We start from the raw sequence: 23,567 nt of genomic DNA on the forward strand, positions 1-23,567 counted from the left end.
TGATCTTTTATGACAAAAACAACAATTTACGATTTGTCTGTTTAGGGTCAATGACAAACAAAGCATTTGTGATTCATGTAGCTTTCTTTAAAAAGTGTCAAAAGAAATAGATTATGGTCTTCCAGTATTTTATCTAACATCTGCGCAATTTACTTAACATTTGTAAATAGAATGAACGGACCTGTCCTACTGATTATGAAATTATAAAATGTGTCAATGATAGAATTCGTTGTTGTTTAAGAACTTATCATGACTATTTTTACTCAATCTACACCCATATCCAGTGTGGTATCCAGGTCCAGAGAAGCAGAACTCAGCTTGAAGAAAGGGACTAAGAGTACTTAGAAATGAGGCCACTGGTCGGGTGCACAGCCCACAGAGCTGATAAGCAGTTTGCACAAGAGACTGATATGGTAGTCTTCGCTTCGTCGGCTGTCGTGTCATAATTAGTAGAACCTGACCACCAGCTTTAGTGGGCCAATGTGTGTGATGAGCACTTCCTTCATGCACCCATCCATCAGTAGTGTTTTTTTTTTCAGAGAGCTCATTCGGACCGCTACAGGTGACAACATATTACGCCCTACCCACCTCTTATTTCTTCATTTTCTCATTATGGTGAAAATAAGAAAATCACTGATTGATTGGGAGTTAAGTAGAGCATTGAATTCACCTGATGTTGAAAGCAAGCCAAAATCAGTGGCATAGAATATTTGATGATTAGCGACCTTGGAGACTTCAGCCTTTTTGGTCAACTTATTCTTGTCCATGGGACCGTTAAATGTGGCAAAGTCAAATCCGACACACATATTAACTAACAAAGTTTATTCACTATGCTACAAGAGTATGTTTATACATCCATTTAATACTTTTCACATCAATATCTTTCATATGACAGAGACTAAATCAAAGTCTTAAGTTTATAAATGGATGAGACACACTCATTTACTAATTAATAATCCATTTAATTGTTAATTTTGGTAGCGTATGTTTTTAAGTATTTCATACGACTAACTCGTGAATTTCTAAAATCATCAAATCATGACTTCTCAGAGACACACTCTTGCTAAAAGTGAAATTACCTCTGATTCTTGACTTCTGGACAGCATATCCTTGTTTCAGGTAGTTTTGCGTAAGAACAAAAAAAAAAAAACAACAAACAAACAAACCAACAAACAAAAACAAAACAAAACAAAACAAATCTTCGCAAGACGACGTGAATTTAGGATATTATCAAATTGCCACTGATCTACTGAGGCAATTGTCAAAAGGAAAGCCCGTTTAACAAATTGCAATATCAGGGTTAAAACCGGAAAGTTGGAAACCACAGTTACGGTCCTGAATTGGTAAAGATATTTCCGACTGAAACGGTGGATTAAACCAGGTTTTTAGCGCTTAACCTCCTGCTTCCATTACGATTAATTTCAACACGAACAGGCAGCATAATATTGCTTCCGGTCAAAATTGGTAAAATCAGTAGTAAAACAGTACAGAAGATATAAAAAATAAATAAATGAAATTAAAGTAACCAAATACAATTAAAATGAAATAAATCCAAGAAGACACTAGATTCAAAATTGGTCTTGACATTTATGGGAAAAACGCTTCAAGTTCAAGGTGAAAATAATAAAAACAAGTAAAACCTCCGAAAATTAATACGTTGACATTATGAAACTCCATCATCTTTATTCTGTTTGGTAAAAAAAAACAGACTTCTGAACAGGACCTGAATATCGGAAATAAAACTTTATAGGCAGCGTATGACACGTATTTTTTTTTTTTATAATTTTGGTCAAAATGCCTTTTTCTCGGGCAATGATGGAGCATTAAGAAGTCAAAATAGTCGCTACTAGCTCTGACCTCAACAACACTACATGCAGAGGAAACTGGTATATTACTGCTTAATAAAGGGAACTGGTATATTACTGCACAGTGAAGGGAACTGGTATATTACTGCTTAATAAAGGGAACTGGTATATTACTACACAGTAAAGGGAACTGGTATATTACTGCACAATAAAGAGAACTGGTATATTACTGCTTAATAAAGGGAACTGGTATATTACTACACAGTAAAGGGAACTGGTATATTACTGCTTAATAAAGGGAGCTGGTATATTACTACACAATAAAGGGAACTGGTATATTACTACACAATAAAGGGAACTGGTATATTACTGCACAGTAAAGGGAACTAGTATATTACTACACAATAAAGGGAACTGGTATATTACTACACAGTAAAGGGAACTGGTATATTACTACACAATAAAGGGAACTGGTATATTACTACACAGTAAAGGGAACTGGTATATTACTACACAATAAAGGGAACTGGTATATTACTACACAATAAAGGGAACTGGTATATTACTGCACAATAAAGGGAACTGGTATATTACTACACAATAAAGGGAACTGGTATATTACTGCACAATAAAGGGAACTGGTATATTACTGCACAATAAAGGGGAATTGGTATATTACTGCACAATAAAGGGAACTGGTATATTAATAAAGGAAAAAATATAACTTTTAAATCAAAATCGTCTAGGTTATCATATATATTTGTACTGAGATGCGGACGTAAAAACCCAACAATCATGTACTGAGATGACTGTTGTCGTCAAATTCGAAGTAAAGGACTAAAATGACGAGGAGGAAGCTGTGTCGTAGTATCGTTGATTACTAATTCTGGTGGATAAATAAACGGAAGCCACTCCCGAAATTAGTTTAATTTAAGGAGAGAACATCCTCAATATATCGATAATGAAATTCGTTTACCTTCTTGTCTTCCATAATACTAGTATTTTGAAAAAAGGGTTCCTATTCATATGAATAAAGAAACAGATAGTTAGTTACGCCCCATTGGAATGCCGTTAACTTTTAGAAAAATATTCCCTCTAGAAGTGACAAAGAAAAATTCGTAAGAAAAAACTGTAGCATACCTGATTACCTGTTGCTCAATGTAGTAATTTTGTCTTTTTGGCCTGTAGTAATAAATTATGAAGAATTGTAGTCTAAAATTACAAATTAGTAAGAATTATCATTTTTGCCATAAAATGATTTGTGAATGAGTTCTTGTAGGCAGGTTTTCAATTTAGCATGTCGAAATATGAAAAGTCTTTATATAGCTGAGTTTAGCGAATGATGCGAGATTTAGGAATTATCTTAAAGATCTTCAGAGTTTTTGAGAATCCACTTATGATTTCACAGTATTTTTGGTTGTCCCTCAAATCTTGGTGAGCCACACAGACAGCTTCTTTGATGAACAAGTAGATGTTTTACCCAACCAAAAACCTCTTAAGTAAGTCAAGACCTGGTTCATGTTCCTTCTTTCTCTTTATCCACACTCTTTCACAGTCTTCAACTACGTCCATTATTATTTTAAAATTATGGTACCAGTTTACTTGTAGGTGTTCTCAGCCTCAGTCCGTGATATATCATTTATCGGAGATTCGTATTTTGAATCGTGTAAATGACAGCGGTGTTGACATGACAAGTTGGGTTGTAAACAAAAGAAAATTTGGAACAGTCACAAGTCAGAGGCTGCTCGGGGTAAGCTTCTACGCTTAGGTCATGCAATGCTTGTAAACAGATAAAAAATTACAGGCAAGGTGTTGGTGTAACTGTAGGAGACAATAGGGACAGATTATTTATAGTACGGCGGTATTTCTTCCATTTCTTCCCTACGGTTAGGAATGTTGCTGATGTTACTCGCATCAATACCTTTATTTGCAAATTGAATATTGAGACGTTTTCTGTTGTCATAAAAAGACGCCGACCTGTCAGGTTAGAAAAATCAGGATAAGCCAAATCACAAATAATTCTGCCCTATCTGTACTTGGACGAAAAAGTATCTAAGCTCCTTTAACATATGTCAAACCTCGAAGGTTCTTGAGAATATTAACAAGTACGGGGTGTAGTAAGATAAATTTGTACGAATTGTATGTAATCCAAGAGTATTTTGAAGTTTCGAAAGAAAGTCGTCCATGGCGATAAAACAAATTTTTGAACAACTAACTTTTAACAAATATTTTTGACTTATTATTGAATAATGTCATCGAAGATATAAAATTTAAAATCCACCCGATCTATTTTTAGCTTAAAATGCCGATTAAAGTTTCCACAAAAACTTGGACTGATTCCATATTTATACTAAAGACATATTATTATGAAAACAAAGGGTAAATTGTCCGCTTTGCATCAACATGGACCGACAAGCGATTATTGGGAAGGAATGTGGTGAATTCACAGTTGAAAAGGAGATAGGAAGGGGAACATTTGGTCGGGTCTATCTAGCTACTAGAACAGAACAGAGACAAACATGCTCTGGTACGATCCAGGTATGTGTTCTTTTTTACATATTCACTTGACAATAAGATCAACACAATTGACCTTATGATCAAATGACTGCAATACTGAGTCCAAGTATTTTGAATTTACAATATACTTTGTTATTTTGTCAAATTAAACGATATGGTGTAGCTCTATTGTGCAAAATTCTGCCTTTTGGCTCAAAGCCCAAAATTTATTCCCGTTTCTTCGATCCATTGACAATGGCTGTCGGAAATATGAGTTTTTTAAATGTAACTTTTCGGAATAAAGGATACATTTGTATGATCTTTAAAATTCTGCCAGACAAAATTTCCAATTAAAACAGCCACTGAAACATTTAATGACATAGATGTTATAGAAACAACCAATATTAATTAATAACTGTGCTATTACCTCGGTCCAATGCAGCTATTCTCGACCGAGTACAGTATGCTCGACTCAATATATACTGCTATCCTCGATTCAATATTTACTGCTATCATCGACTCAATATATACTGCTATCCTCGATTCAATATTTACTGCTATCATCGACTCAATATATACTGCTATCCTCGACTCAATATACAATGTATACTGCTATCCTCCACGCAATGTATACTGCTATCCTCGATCCATTATATACTGCTATCCTCGAGAATAAGTACCAGATTGCCGAATCCAATTAGGGGAGGACAATTAGATTCTTAGCGGGGCCTGACAATTTTTTTTCAGGTCAGAAATTTTATTTCCAGCCCGGTGAAAGTCATATTATTTATTTTCATCATAACCCTGGCTAGATTATTTATTTTCCCTACTCATAAAAGAAGAAAATTTAAATGTGCATATCCGGGTTACCAAAGTATGTGGTTAGGGTTCTATATCAAAGCATGTGTTACTTTTTATGTTTATTATTCAACACTTCATTCTCTATAATACAAGGCATAGTCTCTACTATATCTGACAGGTGCCATTCCTGGACCTGAAATATGCCCCATATTTAACGGGAAATGTTGCAAGGGACTTTTTAGGGGACATATTTGCATATCTATGTACATGAATGAAATCTACAATTGCAATATTCAACCATAGTATGTGGACTGAGATAAACCCATGTGCACCAAAGTATCTAAGCTTTCTAAAGAGCCTAGACAATGCACAATTAAACATATGCCAGGCCATTTAGGCCAAAGATGGTACCCCATACCAACTAAACTCTGCTCCATTGTAAAAGAAAATTCTGAAAATTCCCATTTTTAAGATTTTATAGTAATTGTAAACCCAAAAAGAAAATCTAAGCCCCTGAATTGATCAGATATATTGGGTACATCATTATCTTAATTATGAATGCCTACAATATGAGTTCTACAGTGTTGGTATGCTGTGAATGAGAATTCTGTTTGATACTGAGACCAGTTTTCTAGGAGTTGGGGTAATATTTTGAACACTTTTTGAACATTCATTCTTGAAAATTAGTTTTTCGTGGTTTATTTATGTAGAAAATAAAATTTTGAAAGTAACAACATTTAAAATATTGAAAATACGTCGAAAAAAGGCCTAACATTTTTACACCACAGATGGATCTCACCATGCTTAAAACTTTTACCCTCGTGTATGATTTTTGATAAACCTAACAGTTTTGGAGATATATGCGAAATTAATGCGAAAATCCTATTTTTTTTGCTTTTTTTAATGAATTCTGACTACAACAATTGCCAACATTCATCAAAAGAACCTCAGCAGTATTAATTGTGATAATACTTAACAGAAAATATTCAATAAACTATTTTTTACTGAAGCATAAATACTCTAGGAGTTTTGACAAAATATGTCAGTTTGAGCGATTTTTCGGTGTGGTAGGGTACAAAACCCTAAGTGTTACCGAAAATTTCTTGGTACCACTGTAAAGTTGAGACACTGGGATACATGATGATACCTACAGTATATTTGTCTAGTTTGTTCTCACATGTCACAATTTGTTCACAAATTGATTCGGTAATGGGAGGTTTTATAAAGGTACCTAATAATCACTATGAAGTTGATGAGGGGGTGGACCCTCCCAGCCCATGGACTACCACACATTACCCCAGTAAAGTCATTTATGTACATGAATTTAGTATTGCCACTGGAGACTATTAGGGTGTTGTATACAACTTATGGAGTATTTTAACATGTATACTTTTCTAATATATGAAACTCTGGCGATCGTAGCGAGCCAAATTTTTTTAAAGATTTTGCGGAGGTCAGAATATTTATTTTCAATTTACTAGCCAAGATCAGAAAATTTATTCTCAATTCACTAGCCAAGCTCAGAATATTTATTTTCTAGCAATTTGTTAAGTCAGATTATTTATTTTCTGGTGTGTTGAGGCCAGATTGTTTGTTTCCTAAATAATCAGGGACATATTATTTATTTTCAAAAGCTGCCAGCCTCCCCCCACCAAGTTCCCTTAGCCGATTCCCAGAATGCCGACTCCTTGTTTTGGCTTATTACTTTTTGTTATGGAAAAGGGCATTTCAAGGGGCTTAAATCTTAACGAGAAAGGAACGTCGATGCATCTAAATACCGAAATCGTAAATACATTGTTGAACTTACATTGCGTGTTTGTCCCAGATTGTCGACTCCTTCTAGTTTTGGCGTTTTAAACAATGGCTGTTTGCATTTTTTTAATTGGAAATAACATTTAAAAGGGCTTATAAAAAAGTAACATCGATGCATCTAAATACCAAAATCGTAAATACACTGTTAAACTTTTATTTGCGTGTTTATTACTTATACAATCTAGAAACATCGCCACGTTTTTATGATGTATTCCAATTTCTGTTGTATTTGCTCGTTTGTCTTTGTGTTGTTTTGTGGCTTTGAATTTTGGTTGTTTGGTATATTTTTTGTGGTGTTTTGCATTGTTGACTCTTCTTGTTACCTTCTATTTAGTGTGTGTGTGTGTGTCCACATTAATTAGATGTTTTCTGGGTGAAAAGTAAAGCTCAGTATAGAAAATTTGCCAAAAATTACTAAAAGGAAAAAAACACCAATAAATGTTGTTTTTTTTTATAAAGTAATTTTTCGAGAAAAATATAAAACCTTTATTTTTCGCTGTTTTCAATTATTTAATCTTTTTACTATCCGCGTTCCGCTTGATGAAGCCGAGCCGAAGTACCCTTGACTAACACCATGAACGAATATGAAAAGCATTGCCAACAGTTGTGGCGCGTACCATTAAAACTGAACATATTTCTTAATTAGAAATATTTTTTTAACAGCAAAAAAAGAAGAAAAATAAGCATTTTATTTAATCATTTCATCATTAAATAAAATCCGATAAAATGTGTACATTAAACATTTCGGTATTTACGTAATATTCGTCCAAGATATATGGTAATACTAATAACTATTGTTTTGAATAACCGAAATCAAAAGGGGTCGGGAATTGGGGAATGGGTTTGGCAAAGTGGAATTCGATTTACGGAAACAAAGTGGAAAAAGTTGGCAATTTGGGCACCGGCAATTTGGACTCGGCAAACTGGGAGTTGGCAATTCGGTGACCATCCTGGATATGTTACCAACCTCGACCAATACGGCTATTCGACCCAATAAAGGTTTGGAATGTTCCCAAAATATCTAATCCCAGAATGTTTAATGAAAAAATAGTTTTATTCCAAGAATGTCTAAAAAAGGGAAAAAATAGTAAAAAAAAAGTAACAAAATGTATTATTTATTGAAAATACGAAATTTTATTTATATTTTCATGATATTACCCAAACACCATTACAATTTGTTTGGTTTTATAAGGTTTTCAAGTTGGTCTTCCGAATGGACACCTTTTTTAATAATTAAATATTTGTGACAACATGGGCAAAGGGGATATTGGTGTGCAAATAAATACTAAAGTGTTGAATTGAACTAAAGAATTAAAATACATGGGGGAAAAATGTTGTAAAAACGTAGTCTTTCAAAATTTAAATAATAAATTCTTTACAGTTAGAATATTATTTGACATTCTGGGGAAAAAAAACTTTGATTTATAATAATTCAGGTTAAAAAAATTACCTTTAGACATTTTGGGAATTACCCCCAGTTTGTGATTAGACGTTATGGGAATTGAAATTTACCTTCAGACTTTCTGGGATTAGATATTTTGAGCTATGTACAACCAAAGGTATCACTGACCCATTACCACTGTCTTTTTGACATATCTTGGAGCCAACCTGAAACACAATAATTCTATAACTAATGTGTATATATAATACTAACATGCTGATTCTTATTGATTTTTTACAGCCTTCTTCGTTTGCATTGAAAATGGTTGATATCAGCAAGTCGAACAAGAAAGAAAAGATTATGCTGGAGAGAGAAATTCAATTGCTTAGAGATCTGAAGAAATACGAACACAAAAACATTGTCAAATACATAGATTTCTTCACCCATGACCATTACACGTGTATTGTAATGGAATATTGTGAACGGGGGACTCTGTATGAATATGTTAGAAAGTATAAGGTTGTCAAAGAACCCAAATTTATTGAAATCCTCAGCCAGATAGCATCGGGACCTGCGGTAAGTCTGACGTTGTCCTGCATAAAAACCCCCATGGGGATTTTGAAAAGTTTGCAGATATGAGTCAAGAACATTTTAGAACAAAAAAAAAAACTGATTTGAATTATACACAACCATTAAGGAATGACTGTTATATTTTGTCGCTTTATGAAGAAATAACCTCAATCACGTGGTTACGCCAAAAGGAATTGAGGTTATTTCAAAAAGACTGAATAAATGTGGCAGTCATTCCTTACTACTTAACTTTAGTATCAAAATTCAACGAGTTTATCATGATGATGTCACAATCACATATTAACTAAATTTGGTCTATGAGATGATGGACAAATTTTTTTATCCAATCAGGAAGTGTGTTACATCTGGAATTGAGTTATTGCCATTTATCTTCGGTGATACTTTTTTTAGATGTCGTCATGAATTTTCGTGATTCTGAAAATTAAGAAGCGTTCAGGAAAAAATTTAAATGTAATAAGACTAATAGCTATAATTCATGACCCATTATACCTATGTTTTAACCATGGACAATCTCGCTCGGTATACTGACGCAAATAGATTACTAGTATTTAAACTTAAATAGATTGTTCAAGCTTTTTCCTCCAATCATACTTCCTAACTCTATGATGGTAATTGCAGTTTTTACACGACAAAAATATTCTTCACCGTGACGTCAAAAGTAAGAATATTCTTATTGATGGTCTCAACTGTATTAAGATAGGAGACTTTGGTGTAGCAAGGTAAATATAGAGTAGTTCCAAGGTAAAAAGAAACACGTGCAGATTCAATTCGTTCAGTATTTTTTTTTTTAAATTTCATCTAAACTATTCAAATAACGGAAGTGGCGTAATTAAAAAATGACCACAGTATGTAGTGATTGTTTGACCTTACACAGCGGAGTAAAATATTTTCAACTTCGAAGCGGTTTATTTTATGTGAAAAAAAGACAAATTTTACTGCGTCACCAATTCATACGCAACAACCGTCTGTCAAAAAATAACCAAAAACAGTCATCCAATAAAATAGACATTGCAATAATTCGGTAATCATTACTGTCTTTTCTGGCTGACTTTTATATGGAACAAAACTTGTACTTAAAATTCTGTGTAGAAACAAAGCAAAACATATTCTAAAATGAAGAAACATGAAAAGTTTTTAAAGACTCATAATTCAAGAACACAGTGTTTTATTTATTACCGTTCACAGAGAACTTCCTGTAGCAGCTATGGAGAAGATGTCTGTATTGGTAGGCAGTCCCCAGTACATGAGTCCAGAAATATGGTCACAGGAATCCTACGACGAAAAGGTAGCTCATTTTAATTATATTCGTGACAGTATTAAGTAGCAGTCTTTATTAAAAATCAGACTTGAGACGATTCATGGGTGTCAAAACCCTACTCCTACAACATAAGAGGTTGGAATTCCGTTCCTCCATACCCCAACCTCTTACTTTCGAGCGCCATTTTGCATAACGCTCGTTGCGACTTGAAATCGGCTGAATTATAGTACATGTATACTATTTACCATTTAAAACGTTTTATGCAGTTTCTTTACCATGACACGGGAGAAGGTGACTAAACTGGAGAAAAACAAATGACCTACCTGATGAGAAAGTCCAGTAATCCTGGAAATTCTTTGTAAATGCAGTTAAAATGAACTTCATATTTGGTTTTTAGATTTTTGAGTGTGTAATTCCGGTTGATAAATTTACGGGTTTTAAAATTTGCAAAACGAACATATCTAATTAACCAACGAATTGCCTTTACCAACTATAAGTTTGTTTTGTCAAAAATATATTGTATTCCGTAAAATAGTGACCTAATTCAAAATTGCTGGTCATTTTGACGCCTGTCTTCATTACAAATGTTTTCTAGGTATTTAACAAATATTTAGGATTTTTATCGATCGATTTCCGGTAAGTTAAACTTCTTTTCTGTAAATAAATGACTTAAAACATTTTAAAACACATGTTTTAAATAGTTAATTCACATTTGCGGTGGCTATCAACGTGTCAGATGCTATGGGTTAGGATGGCACCAAGTCAGAAAATAGCTTGCCAGACAACCTCTAGCATTGCTGGAGTAGTCAAAACCCCACCGAATTCACTTTTATTTGTAATTCAGAAGCAGTTACAACCATATTACCAGCCTTAGTTTGTCTTTGGTTATTGCACTTTCAAGATAAGAAAATGAATAAATTGTGTATGATATTGGCACTTTATATAAGTTATTGGTTGATTTTGGTTGATTTTTTGTGGTAGATGAATTTATGGTTTTCTCATAAATACAAATCAAAATACAGAAAGAATTGTATTGTAAAAATAAATAAATAAAAATTTAGCATACATAGGTCGGCACATTTGCTCGGTGGGTATTTCTACGCCATGAATCACTACTATATAGGCAGTGTCTGAACACAATATGGACTGGTTCTTATTAAAATTCAGTATTCAGATAAATTGACTAACAATAAAGCAAACTATTTTATATTTTTCACAATCATGCATTTAACGGTAACAAGTCCGCACTCCTTCTAAATGTATTATAATTGACATGAATTTGAATTAAACAGTGTTTTTGTACAGGTACGCGCCTATTTTTATCAAATCTGTATTTGTTCTAGACTGATATATGGAGTTTTGGCTGTACTTGTTATGAGATGGGCATTGGTGATTATGCCTTCCATGCCAAAAATATGAACGAAATTAAAGAACATGTAGAACAGGGAAAGGTAATTATAAAGCTTTATGACAGTAGAGGTCTTCCGTATTTTTAGTCAATAAAATTAAATTGCATGCCATATAGTGTAATATCAACATAATTGGCGGCAAATCTTATGTCTATAAAAGAAGCAATTATTTGATGCACGTGTACATACGTAGTAATATGAAAACTAAAATTTTCTAAATTATACTGAAACGTTAAGCTACATGAAAATTTGAATTTGTTTAAAAGGAAAAGTAACGGTAAAATACAACCTTTCAAATAGGTAAAGAAAAGCAAACAACCCCAATATCCAGCAGAAACTTGGTTGCTATTTGTATACATCAATGTTTCCAACTCTGCAATATGACACAAGTCCCGTATTACACAATGATACTCGAACGTATGAAAAGCAGTCGCGTTGCAGTTGTAGTAAAAAAAAAATAGATCATGGCAGAAATGTATTTACATGTATAACACGCACATTAACACAAATTAAAATCCATGAAGTTGTTTTGATACAAACTGCTAAAAGCAAAAATAGAAAATACAAAATTATTTGAAGTTGCTATTTTAAAATCATATTCAATTACACACGAACAATTGGAACATCTATATATTTTCCGTATGTTTTTCATATGTTTAGAGTCACCATGAAAACATATGTTCAGGACTTAAGGATTAACTCTTGAAAAAACAAGTTAATAAAAATTATTCTGTAACTATAAGTCGTATATTGAAAGCGTATGGTTATCATATGATGATAGAAATCAAATATGTTTACGTGTTTTAGTAGGCACAAAACGAATATTTTCGTCTTGGTCCTAAACATATGTTTCCACGTGTTTTCAAACATATGCAAACATGGAGCAGTTTTTCCTGTGAATGTTTAGACTCATTACAATGTTAAAATATCCGACTGTATTTAAACACGTTGATACCACAGCTTCCACCAATGAGAGATGCTAATTATTGTGAAGACATTAAGCGGCTGATCATGAGTATGTTACAGAAGCAATCCGCCTACAGACCTAAAGCCAAACAAGTTCTAGAAGTGGTAAAGAAACATAAATGCACTCATATGAAAGAAGAAAGTAAGCCTTTCTCACCTAGAGTTATGCCAGGTACGTTTTTTTTTTCAAGCACCAAACGAAAAATATATTAATGTTTTATCATGATAATATTCCTATCACATTATCATACATAACCTTTGCTGAAAGTTCTTGCCAAATATGCAATATGAACTGACCCAAATGTGGTACATTATTTCATAAACTTTTGCACCGGTGAATAACATAGATGATGAAAAGTAACGTTCAACACTGGCTCCGTTCATTGTATTATCTTCTAGTAAATTGGAAATCAGACATGAGAAATGGCTGTTTTTGCAATATACACATGCAGTTACAAATCTCGCGAGAAAATGGGAAGCGGTTTGTACTACCTTGTACATGAGTGTGAACTGACACGAGCTTTGAGTGTTAATTGCGTCTTTTCTTATTGTTAGGAACGTCTGAAATTGATTAAGTATTTGTAGATTTTTTATAACATAAAGCAGAAATTTCTAGAGGGCATTCTGTAAGGGACCTTCAATTGCGAGCCTTTCAATCATAAAGGTACCTGAAATAAAGTAAATTACTTTAAAATACAATGTTTATTGATAAAAAAATACAACATTGCTGATCGCTTTAGTCAACTTTCTTTTACTCTGATATCTGTATCGGCTATCTTGAAAAATATAAAGCAAATTAACCGCTATGAGTAAAAAATTAATTATTAATGTACTTTAATTTCTAACTTCAGTTTCTCCGAGACCTAAGTCACCTCCAAGAGCACCAGGTAGACCAATTCGTACCAGAAAGTGAGATTAGGGCATAAACATCAAACACATAAGTTGAATAAAGGGCAATGATAGTTTAAGCACCATGATTATCAAAAACACTTATGTCAGAATGTGTACTAAACAGATTAAATTTCAACAGCTAAAAAGATAACAAAAACAACGGAAAGAAAACGCTCAGAACATTACAACTGAATGAAATTACCAACTTCGACGAAAACCTAAAGCTAGTAGATTTTCAATCCATATGCGTCTCGTAATATCAAGCGAATATCTAAAGAATTTCAATATATCTAGTATGATGTGCAAAATTAAAAAAAAGTTATATTTTGTTCTGGTAAAAACCTCTACGCTTTTATCAATTTCCAGTGCCTCAACAAAATGACAGTGGAATGTCAAGTGGAAGTGCAACTCCATTAGGTACGTGAAACGATAGCGGGCCAAAGATAAATGGTCAATTGTCAATGCATCTACATGTATAAATAAAAACATCAAGAGACTACTCTCTAGCATCCAACCCTTAATACAAATCGTACGTATAATCTATTGAAATAAATATCAATCACAGCCTCAAGCACTCATAAATAAAAATGGTTATCGAAAACTATTTCCTTTTATTAATGCCCGAAATGTTTACAGTGGCGGATCCAGAGTTTTAGGTAAGTGGGGCCAAAAAAAAATTTGACAGGATCACGGGCGAGGATTTACCAGGAGGGTTTGGGGGCATCCCCCAAGAAATTTTTGAAATATTAAACCTCAAATCCTGCATTCTGAGGGTTACTTGAACAATTTTCAACAATTTAAACAAATTACAATTTTCTAAGGTGGACCTGGCCCCTCGGCTCCCGGCCCCACTGGATCCGCCACTGGTTTACTACTCTTTTTATTTTTGTCGAATATACTCAAGCATTGCAATCATTCTAATATTTGCTCCAGCGATCCACAGTCTATTTCAAACTATTTGCGGCATCAAAGTTAAAAACAAGTCATGCGAACGAATGCAGTTTTTCATTCATGGGAAAACTATTTATTATATTGTAATTTCTTTACGATTCCATTTAAGAATTGAATGTTTTATTTTTTGGTATTTCATCGGCGTGTTAAAGCGTTGACCGTAGCACATTTTCAAGTCAAATATGTGTGACTGGGAAACTCTTTTACACACCGATGAAATGCCATAAAATTGAAATCTTCAATTCATATAAATACGTTTCATATGTTGCTCTTATTTTATTTCTATTTTATCTATAATATATAAAGAATATAGGCATTACACAGTGATCAATAAAATGTGGGCATGGCCTATGTAAATAGCTCATGAACCATCACGTGTAAAGCCAGTCGTCCAATGAGATTAGAGTATTCTAATGATATGCACAGTAAATGTAATTATTGTGAAATTAAGTGATTTTTTGTCCCATCTTTCAACAGTCTTATACCAAGGCCACATTTGATGACCAATAACTCGGTTTTACGAAGTACAAAAATACTTGGGTACATAAAAAATTTGCTGGTTAAAATGAACAAATGTCATAAAAGACACGATTCTTAGCTTGCATTTTCTTTATTTTTTAGCATCTACCGGTAGTCTCGACGTAACTTCAACCTTTTCACAACCAACTCAGATTGAGCAATTCCAAAACGAGTCATGCAAATACCAATCGTAAGTTTAGCATGTTGGTAAATTTTTACTTTCCGATACCAACAATAGTAATCAATTTCTGATCAACTACCTTTTAAGAAATTATTCGTCCATCTAGAATGTGACAAGTTCCTTCGTATTTTCAATGTAGATTACATATATTAAATATCTATTCTTGGTTAGTAAGATAAAACTCATTCTTTCATTAAATACTAAATCAATAATTAATATTACAGGAAATTAGTCCGTCTTATTGGAGACAACCGAGCCAGCGATAGGGTGTCAAAGATTATGAGAGTTCTCAGAAAATATCCGGAGAACTATGACAAAATTAAGGTAGGCCTTTGTTGCTATACATGAAATCTTACGATTATGACTACCCAGTAGTCAGACTTGTCTAACTCGAATTATATCAGATTTCAATAGTTTTAGTTTTGAGTACTTCTTGTATAAAAGAGTAATCGATGGAACCAAAGTTATAAATTAAAGTTTTGATTTATATGATCTTATATATTTGATTTTAATGCTGCTGAAGATGGGGTTCCCCTTGAAACACGTACTGCATATCGAAATTTGCAATTATATTTTATATATGATTGGTTTTTTTTGTAAGTCTACCACGATTTGAACTAGAATAATGAAATTGAATTTCAAGGGAGTCAAAACAGGTTAAGGTCAAGAAATGATACAAAATTGAAACGTTGTTTAACCAACGAGAAAAATGTTAAACTTGTACTCTTCTTAGACGAATAAGTTTCAAAAACTGAAAAAAAAACATACGTAACACCGCTGTATATGATAACATGCATCCTGCTAACCCATATTGATGGAGTTCTTAGTAAAAAAATATCAGAAAAAAGCAAATGACAAATGAAATATATATTATAACTAGAATACGTATGGTGAATATGCCAACCATATCAACAACAACCCCATCGGGATGAAAATGTCTGCCCTAGGCCACCCTTTGTTCTTCAATGAACAACGAGGAAACCCTCACAACACAGGACAGGGACCCAAAACATCATTATTCACAGGTTCAGCGAGAGGTCTGCCCTATATACTCAAGTAACATAAAAAATAAACTAAAGGTGAAAACGAAACAAGATATACAAAGGCAAGGAATTCCAAACTTGGGACAGGCGCAAAAAAAATGCGGCGGGGTTAAAGTACTTTGGCGTGATCACAAATGTACAAACTAAGGACAACTAGTAGTTAACTGACATGCCAGATCCAGACCAATTTAAACCTACAAAAAGTTACGTCGCCATCGTATGTAAAATCAATTCAAGTTCTAACCATGCGGGGTTGAGAAGAGCGGTACATCATAAGTCATACAAAAAAGACACAACCCATGTCATGACAAAAGCTGCTTTTAAATATTCTATTTTAACTTCTACGCAAGACCCTATGAGCGATTAAATGTTAATACCAAATAAAAAAAAAACAAAAACAAAAAAAACGCTATCCTTAACGATTTGATAACAATATCATAACTATATCCCTTACGAATGAGCCTATTCAACGGTGTAGTTAACTTAGTGGGTGAGTGTAGAGCTTTCCGTGTTTTGTGTAGAATATTACTGTAAAACAAAGGGTGATAGAAACTCATTAATCATTTACAAGTACATCTGTATCGGAGAATGACTTCCTTGTATCGGTTAAAATGTTGTGAATGTTTTTACGAGCTTGCGAGATCGGAAATCTTGATGTAGTAATTTCTCGGCTATATAAAGATTCCTTTCGTAAAACTCCAAAACATTGTTACAAAATACAAGTAAATCGAACCAATTATGATATGTAAACACCATATGATGGTGACAAGGGGACGTTGAATGTCAGTAGGTTCTAGAAATTGGGTAGCGTGTACACTCTTCAAAAGGAAGAAATAATTTGATGATTCGATTTAAGGAACTATTGTTAACCGAGATCATAACATTATGTTCATGTGAATCATGCATTCTCTTCCATACATAACAGGACCTTACGTCTCGATGATTCTACTGAGTGGATTAAACAATATTTTCAAATACAAGCACTGTTTTTTTGTTACCTCTTGAAAACAATCCAACAGAACTTTACATCGTTAATTTCATTTCATTAGTTCCAGAACCCACAAGGTTTGGTTTATAATCGGTTTTAAGGATTGTTGTATTAGAATGCACTTATTCTTCTTCAATAAGTTATTTTTTTACTTCATTTCCAATAATTTTGGAGGAAAAAAATAGTTAAAATAATATAATCAATTCCTAAATGGTTCCTAACTAAGAGTAAAGGGTGTATATCCATTCAATTTCAGGAAACTGTACAAAAGTATATTCGAGAAGACCGATTTGAAAATGCTTTTGCCATAGTTCTTGCTCTGAAGGGAATGCAAGAGGCTATAACACAGTTGACAGTAACAAAGGATGATGGATCTTCATCTGGAAAATCAGAGACTTGACACATTTGTAAACAAAGCAAAAATAATAAGCGAAGAGGAGTAACCATGTTACATACCTCTTGGACAATTTCATAGTAATATATACTCGCCTTTGTAAGGATTATAGTTGCGCTTTTTAGAAACGCAAGTCACCTGATCGAAATTGTGTTTGCCGATTGGCCAAATACTGATAACTCAGTGGCGTTCGAAAAAATGGTATCGGAATTTGAAATTGCGTGCTATGTGTTATTTCCTGAATAAAATGTAGAAAATTACAAATAAAGAAAACAAATTTTACTGCGTCGGCTATCTTTTTTTTAAAGATAGTAATCGTTTATTAATTCCCTTTATCTGTAATAGAGAGATTAAAGTGGTTTTAGCGGAGTGGAATAATTTCTTTCAATTTTACTAAGTTCAGTTAAGGGTCAGTTCGCGAAAATCAATGATTTAAGTATTATTACAATTACATGTATCAAAATGAACATAAAAGACCAAGGACCTGTGACACGTTAGTCTAGATATAGAAATATAAATATGCTTATGACAATATCCCTGGCAAAAACGATGACTTTTCGTATCTCATTTTCCGTCCTTTATGACATACCGAATCCTCTCCTTCGTACGGGTTTTTTTAAGTCAATTTTGCATACTGATAGGATGTATATGTACCCTAAGGATAGCTAAAGAGCACTGCTTCTATGGTTTAAGATAAAGAAATCCCCTTGTATGTTTATTTGTCGCCGCTTTGAAGCTGTATATCAAAGTGGTGTATTTATATTATCAGTAGCAGTCAATAACGTGTATTTCATTCCTTTGTTTCCTCTTGTGTTTGCAACATGACGCTAAAATAGTAACAGAAGATGCCAATTAAATCGGTACACAATGTCAATCTTCTAATTAAAAAAAAAAAAGTTTTATTTTGGTTTTTACGTGTGTTTTCTTTTATTTAATATATGCTATTAGTTGTTTCTGGCTCTGTTGAATCGAATTCGTCTTCGGCACATTGAACGTCGAGTTTTTAAGATAGTCTTCTTAGCATTGTTTGTTTTGGATTTCGATTTCCTTCACTTTGTTCTATCGAATATAAAATATATATATGCTAATCGTTCCTTCATTTTATACTTGTTCTCAATATTTGACCACATTCAAATATTCGTACATAAAAGTCAAGACAAATAGAAAAGAACACACTAATTCAGGTACTGGATGGCGCAATGACCACCTCTTATAATATCTTGCAAAACATAAAAAAAATCATATTACAAACTGTCCATATTTAACACAAACAAGCATCCCCGAAACATCATTTCAACAATATGATTATCATATCTACAAAACAATAAGTAAATGCTTCAAAAAATTAAATCTACCATAATTATTAACATAAAATAGAAAACAGCAAACAAGTGCGTTCTAGTGTGGTCACTGCCCAATCCTCTATAACTACCAAATTACTAAGCTGGCTTTGAATACTTTGCCGCGAAACCGATTTACTGCATACATGTACTTACCAAAACTCTTACTCCATGACCGCACATAAATTCATTTTCTATGGCTTATTTATTGATATGTTTGGTTAATTCTTTTATACTTATTGTGCATTTGTGCTTTTTTGTCTCTAAAATACAAACAAAAATCTTTGTATTTTCTTGGTGCATACAGACGATATTTGATATGTTTGTGTGACTGGCCGAATGCTCAACCACTGGATAAAAATTTCCGCTGGATAAGTCTGACTTATAATCCATTCAAGTTATCTAGTGGATACTTTATTCTATAGCAAATAATTAAAAGATTTTAATATCTGGGCACTGATGTGAAGAGCATAAATGAAATTGAAGGCCGTGTAGTATCTGTTTGTGTATAGTGTGAGTGTGTTGAAGACGAATGTTGATAGATACATGTATCTCTTTTGCCATTCGTACTTGTACGGTGACTCAGGCGGAGTATGATGGCTCTTTGCAGTCAAATTAATTCATAGAGCTGTTTAGTATTTATTTTGTTTTATTATTCAATGTGCAATTTTGTGTTATTTAGTGTTTTTAGGGCTGTATATAAATATTCAAATGATGAAATTCACTCGCAATTTAATGTTAATTGTTTAAGTCTGCCGTGTATTCTTGCATATTTCACATTACTGCATTTTTGTTATTAAATAGTTTTTTTTCCCAAAAATTACACTTGAATGATTATTGCCTTCAATGTCCTTCACGGAAACAACATCTCATATCAATAATTCAATTTTCTGAGTAAAACAAAAGGCTCATGATGATTTGTAAACTTTTTGATGGAAAAATATATACAAGTTACTGAAATTATGTAATGTTATCGTTTATGGACGCATGGTCGAGGAAAACGCAGTCATCTCCGTACTTAACTTCCATCGGAAAAGAACTTTTAGAGAAATGCGCTAATTCAAGACCGATGTCACAACTTAGAATTATTAACTAGTCCTTGACAGAGGTTATAGTCTTTATCTCATGCCAGGTCTTGGTATTCCTCTTTCATATGAATTCGATTAAGGTATATACAAGTATCAAGAGACTCCCAAGAGCCTGAATCGCTCACCTGGTTAATTTTTTGCTTTCAATGAGAATAACTCGAACAAGGAGTTGTGCAACAATTTTGACTTCATGAAGACTTTGGTAGGACTTATCATAAAGATCATTTCATCAATGGAAAGTTTCATTCTATCTGTTATAGTTTTCAAGATATTGACTGAAAACTGCCAAAACGTATTTTTTTGCCTTTCAAGGGCAATAACTCTTACATGAAGTCGTCTGACAACTTTGATCCCTTGAAGACATTTGTAGGTCTTATAATAAGAATCATTCCAGCAATTGAAAGTTTCATTCTATCTGTCATAGTGTTCAAGATATTGCCTGAAAACTGTAAAAAAAATTTTTTTTTCAACTCTCAAGGGCAATAACTCTTACATGGAATCGTCTGACAGCTTTAAACCTAATAGTTTTGGAGATATATGCAAAAAACTACTGTCAGACCCCTATATTTTATTTTTAGAAATGCGGCCGTGTATTTTTAACCGATCAAAGGATACCCTAAAAAAGAAAAATATAAACTTTCAATGAATTCTGTATAGAAGTTTCTGAGGAGAAGACTTTTGAAATTAAAAATATCAAAAACAGCAAAAAAATGTCCAAAAAGGGCAATAACTCCAACATAGGTCAACAGATTTTCACCAAAATTTGACCACAGATAGATCTCATCATGCTGAATACTTTTAACTATGTCAGAATCTGGCTAAACCTAACGGTTTTGGAGATATATGCAAATATCTGCTGTCTGACCCCTATGTTCTATTTTTAGTATCGGGTGTCATGTTTTCAACCAATCAAAGATCCAAACGGTCATTTTGTGCAGGAACAATCATCTTATGTTTCATCCAAATCCATTCAGTAGTTTCAGAGGAAAAGCCGTTTGAAGAAATTGTTTACGACGACGACGGACGCCCATGGCCTACGGCCAGGTGAGCTAAAAAGTGGAAGTTTACTCTTGCTGGCGCAGCCGCTTTGTTCTTGCTTCTAAATTTCTGTTGAGTAAAAACTGTTATTACAGTCAATTTCAATATCTAAACCAACACTCGGTGAATTGAGAAAATATTGATCCTTGTGTCTGTCCGTTCGTTGGTCCCATTTTAGTCGTTCACATAATTATTGACATCCATCAGTTCAACAAAATTTCTCTTACACAATCAAAATTCAAGAATACCAACCATATAAATATATCATCTCACATCTCTATTACATTACTAAACCAAATATTAGCATAAAAACTTTATAAACCTAGTGTCAAGGTATATCTTTCGTTCATGTACCTAATATAAGAGTAGATTTATCGTTCATGTACCTAATGTTAGAGTTGATATATCGTTCTTATGTCTAATGTTAGACTAAATTTATCGTTCGTATGTCGAATACCAAACTAGATTCATCGTTCAAGTTAAAGTTGCTCATCACAGGAAGTCGTTCCTCCGTCCAAATTCCTCCGCAGACCTATAACCGCTTTCTCATTTACTCCGTTAGCTTATAGGCTCTGCTATACAGGATATGAAAAAAATCACAAGGTGTGAACACTATTCATTCAATCCGCGAAGCTATTTACGTTATCCTTTACCGACTTGCATAAATTGCGGTGTTAAGCTTTGAGTGGTGACAGGTGTAAAGCTATATCCTCTACACAGAAAATTGCCTTCCATAAGACTTCTTACGATGAAGTCTTAATAAGAAACTGGACCTTTTAATCGATATAAATCCTCATATTTGGTAGATTGGTTGGGCAATTAAATAATGCTTGTTACATTTTTTTGGATTTAACTTATTCAGACATGAGAAATTCTTAACTTGTTTTCAACATAATTACGCCTTTAATGTGTCTTTTGACGAGATATTATTGAAGTGGGTACCATAAAGGTACGCAAAAAAAATCATAGAAAAATCATCGGTAAAAATTAAAAAATCTTGGGTTTTGATAGACTGTTCAAAACGTAAAAAAAAATCTGGGTCAAGAAATAAGGCATTCATGACTTGGATTTTGAACAATTTGTTTTTTGTTTTGTTTTTTTTTTTTATCAAATTTCCTCTCATAAAAATACTCAAATATAAAGATGAATGGGACATTTGAAGAAGAAAAACATGATATGGTTTTGCCTTGATAGATTATTTGTTAATTATAAACATTAAACAAATAATTCAAGGAACATAAGCACATTTCATGCATTTTCCTATTGTTTCCTACTCAATGAAAGCCTAGTAATCGTCTCACTGTTATCATACAAAAATTACAATGACCATGGTGAACAAATTAATGTGCATATTTCAATCTCTTTCGAACTAAAAATGTATAAGATGGAGGAAAACTTTCAATAGTTATGGATATTTTACTCAAAATACATTTAGAAAAGATTGGTAATAAAATATTAAGAGAATTAATACTTTATTTTTTGTTCGGAAAAGGATATGAAAGGCTATAACAGACATGACTGTTACAAATTATTATTATTTTAAATACTCTTATTGTATCATTAGTGCTAGTTGTTCCTATTTACATGTTACAAATCTGTATTAGAATTATATGACAATAAAGTTGATTTGATTCGTTGTCATGACCGTTTGTAGTTGATGCGACTGAATCTAAGCATAAATGATACAGACTTTTTGGAATCGAAACTTCATGACAAACAATTACAAGCTGTCAATATACCCACATTGTATGCGTGTTAGTTGTCTCTATTTAAATGACGACTCCTGACAATTGTGTTTTAGATATTGTTTTTAACTTGCCTTTATTTCACAACACAACAACACCTCTATTAAACTTTTAGTAATTTCATTTTCGATTTATGTTTTGAATGTGTGTGTTCTTATAGTTTCTTGACTTCTAAAATACATATTTTATATTTCTATAAAGTGTATAATTGTTTGTCATATCTGTTTGGAGTATGAAGTGTACATATCACTGATATTCATACGAGTGCTGTTTCCGTTATATATGATGTGGGGAGGGGGGGTGTTTGCAGAATGAACATTATTGCAGACTGTTTAAATATGCCAGAACCACTCATGATATTCATCTTTGTAAATTTATATAGTAATTATCCTCAAAGATAGAAATAAAGGAGGATACACTGCATGAAATGAAAATAAATAATCTTGTTCCGATGTTGTTGAAAATATTTTCCTGACGTGCTAAATTTAAAAACCAAATATTCTAACCCCAAAAATTCCCAGGCCCCCACTTCAGAATTTAATGGAGGTCAATCACAAAAGTATGTGTTTTTTTTTGTTTTAGTACCTGTTTTTTTTTTATCTCCTTGTTTCTTTCTAATGTATTTTTGCCATTGTATTGATTGACTTGGTTTATTTGTACTACATACTATTTGATTTGAAGAATTCCAGTAAATATTGTTTTTATACTCTTACATTTACACGTGTGCATTTTAGGTATAATTCATTATTCAAAACTTTCAGGAAAATAAAATTCAACTTTGAGACATTTGTCTCACATTAACATTCAAACACCAAAAGGGACATCCAAGATGACAAAAAAATACATTCAGAAAATAATACAAGTTTCACG

At 33.0% G+C, this 23,567-nt stretch overlaps 1 protein-coding gene across 1 annotated transcript; it reads left to right on the forward strand.

Annotated features, from left to right (window-relative positions):
• Window positions 1-4,125: 4,125 nt before the first annotated feature.
• Window positions 4,126-17,768, forward strand: LOC148627565 (serine/threonine-protein kinase Nek7-like). The gene is made up of 11 exons (XM_088574848.1): window positions 4,126-4,343; window positions 8,596-8,871; window positions 9,505-9,605; window positions 10,072-10,171; window positions 11,488-11,595; window positions 12,514-12,691; window positions 13,371-13,406; window positions 13,777-13,827; window positions 14,983-15,070; window positions 15,286-15,385; window positions 17,349-17,768. Exons 1-11 carry the CDS (start codon window positions 4,209-4,211, stop codon window positions 17,490-17,492), a joined length of 1,317 nt encoding a protein of 438 aa, XP_088430974.1. The 5' UTR covers window positions 4,126-4,208; the 3' UTR covers window positions 17,493-17,768.
• The last annotated feature ends 5,799 nt before the right edge of the window (window positions 17,769-23,567 follow it).

This window comes from Perna viridis, chromosome 1 (genome assembly GCF_037379345.1).
Source record: "Perna viridis isolate PV_CMFRI_1.1 ecotype Kerala chromosome 1, ASM3737934v1, whole genome shotgun sequence".
Taxonomy (NCBI): Eukaryota; Metazoa; Mollusca; class Bivalvia; order Mytilida; family Mytilidae; genus Perna; species Perna viridis.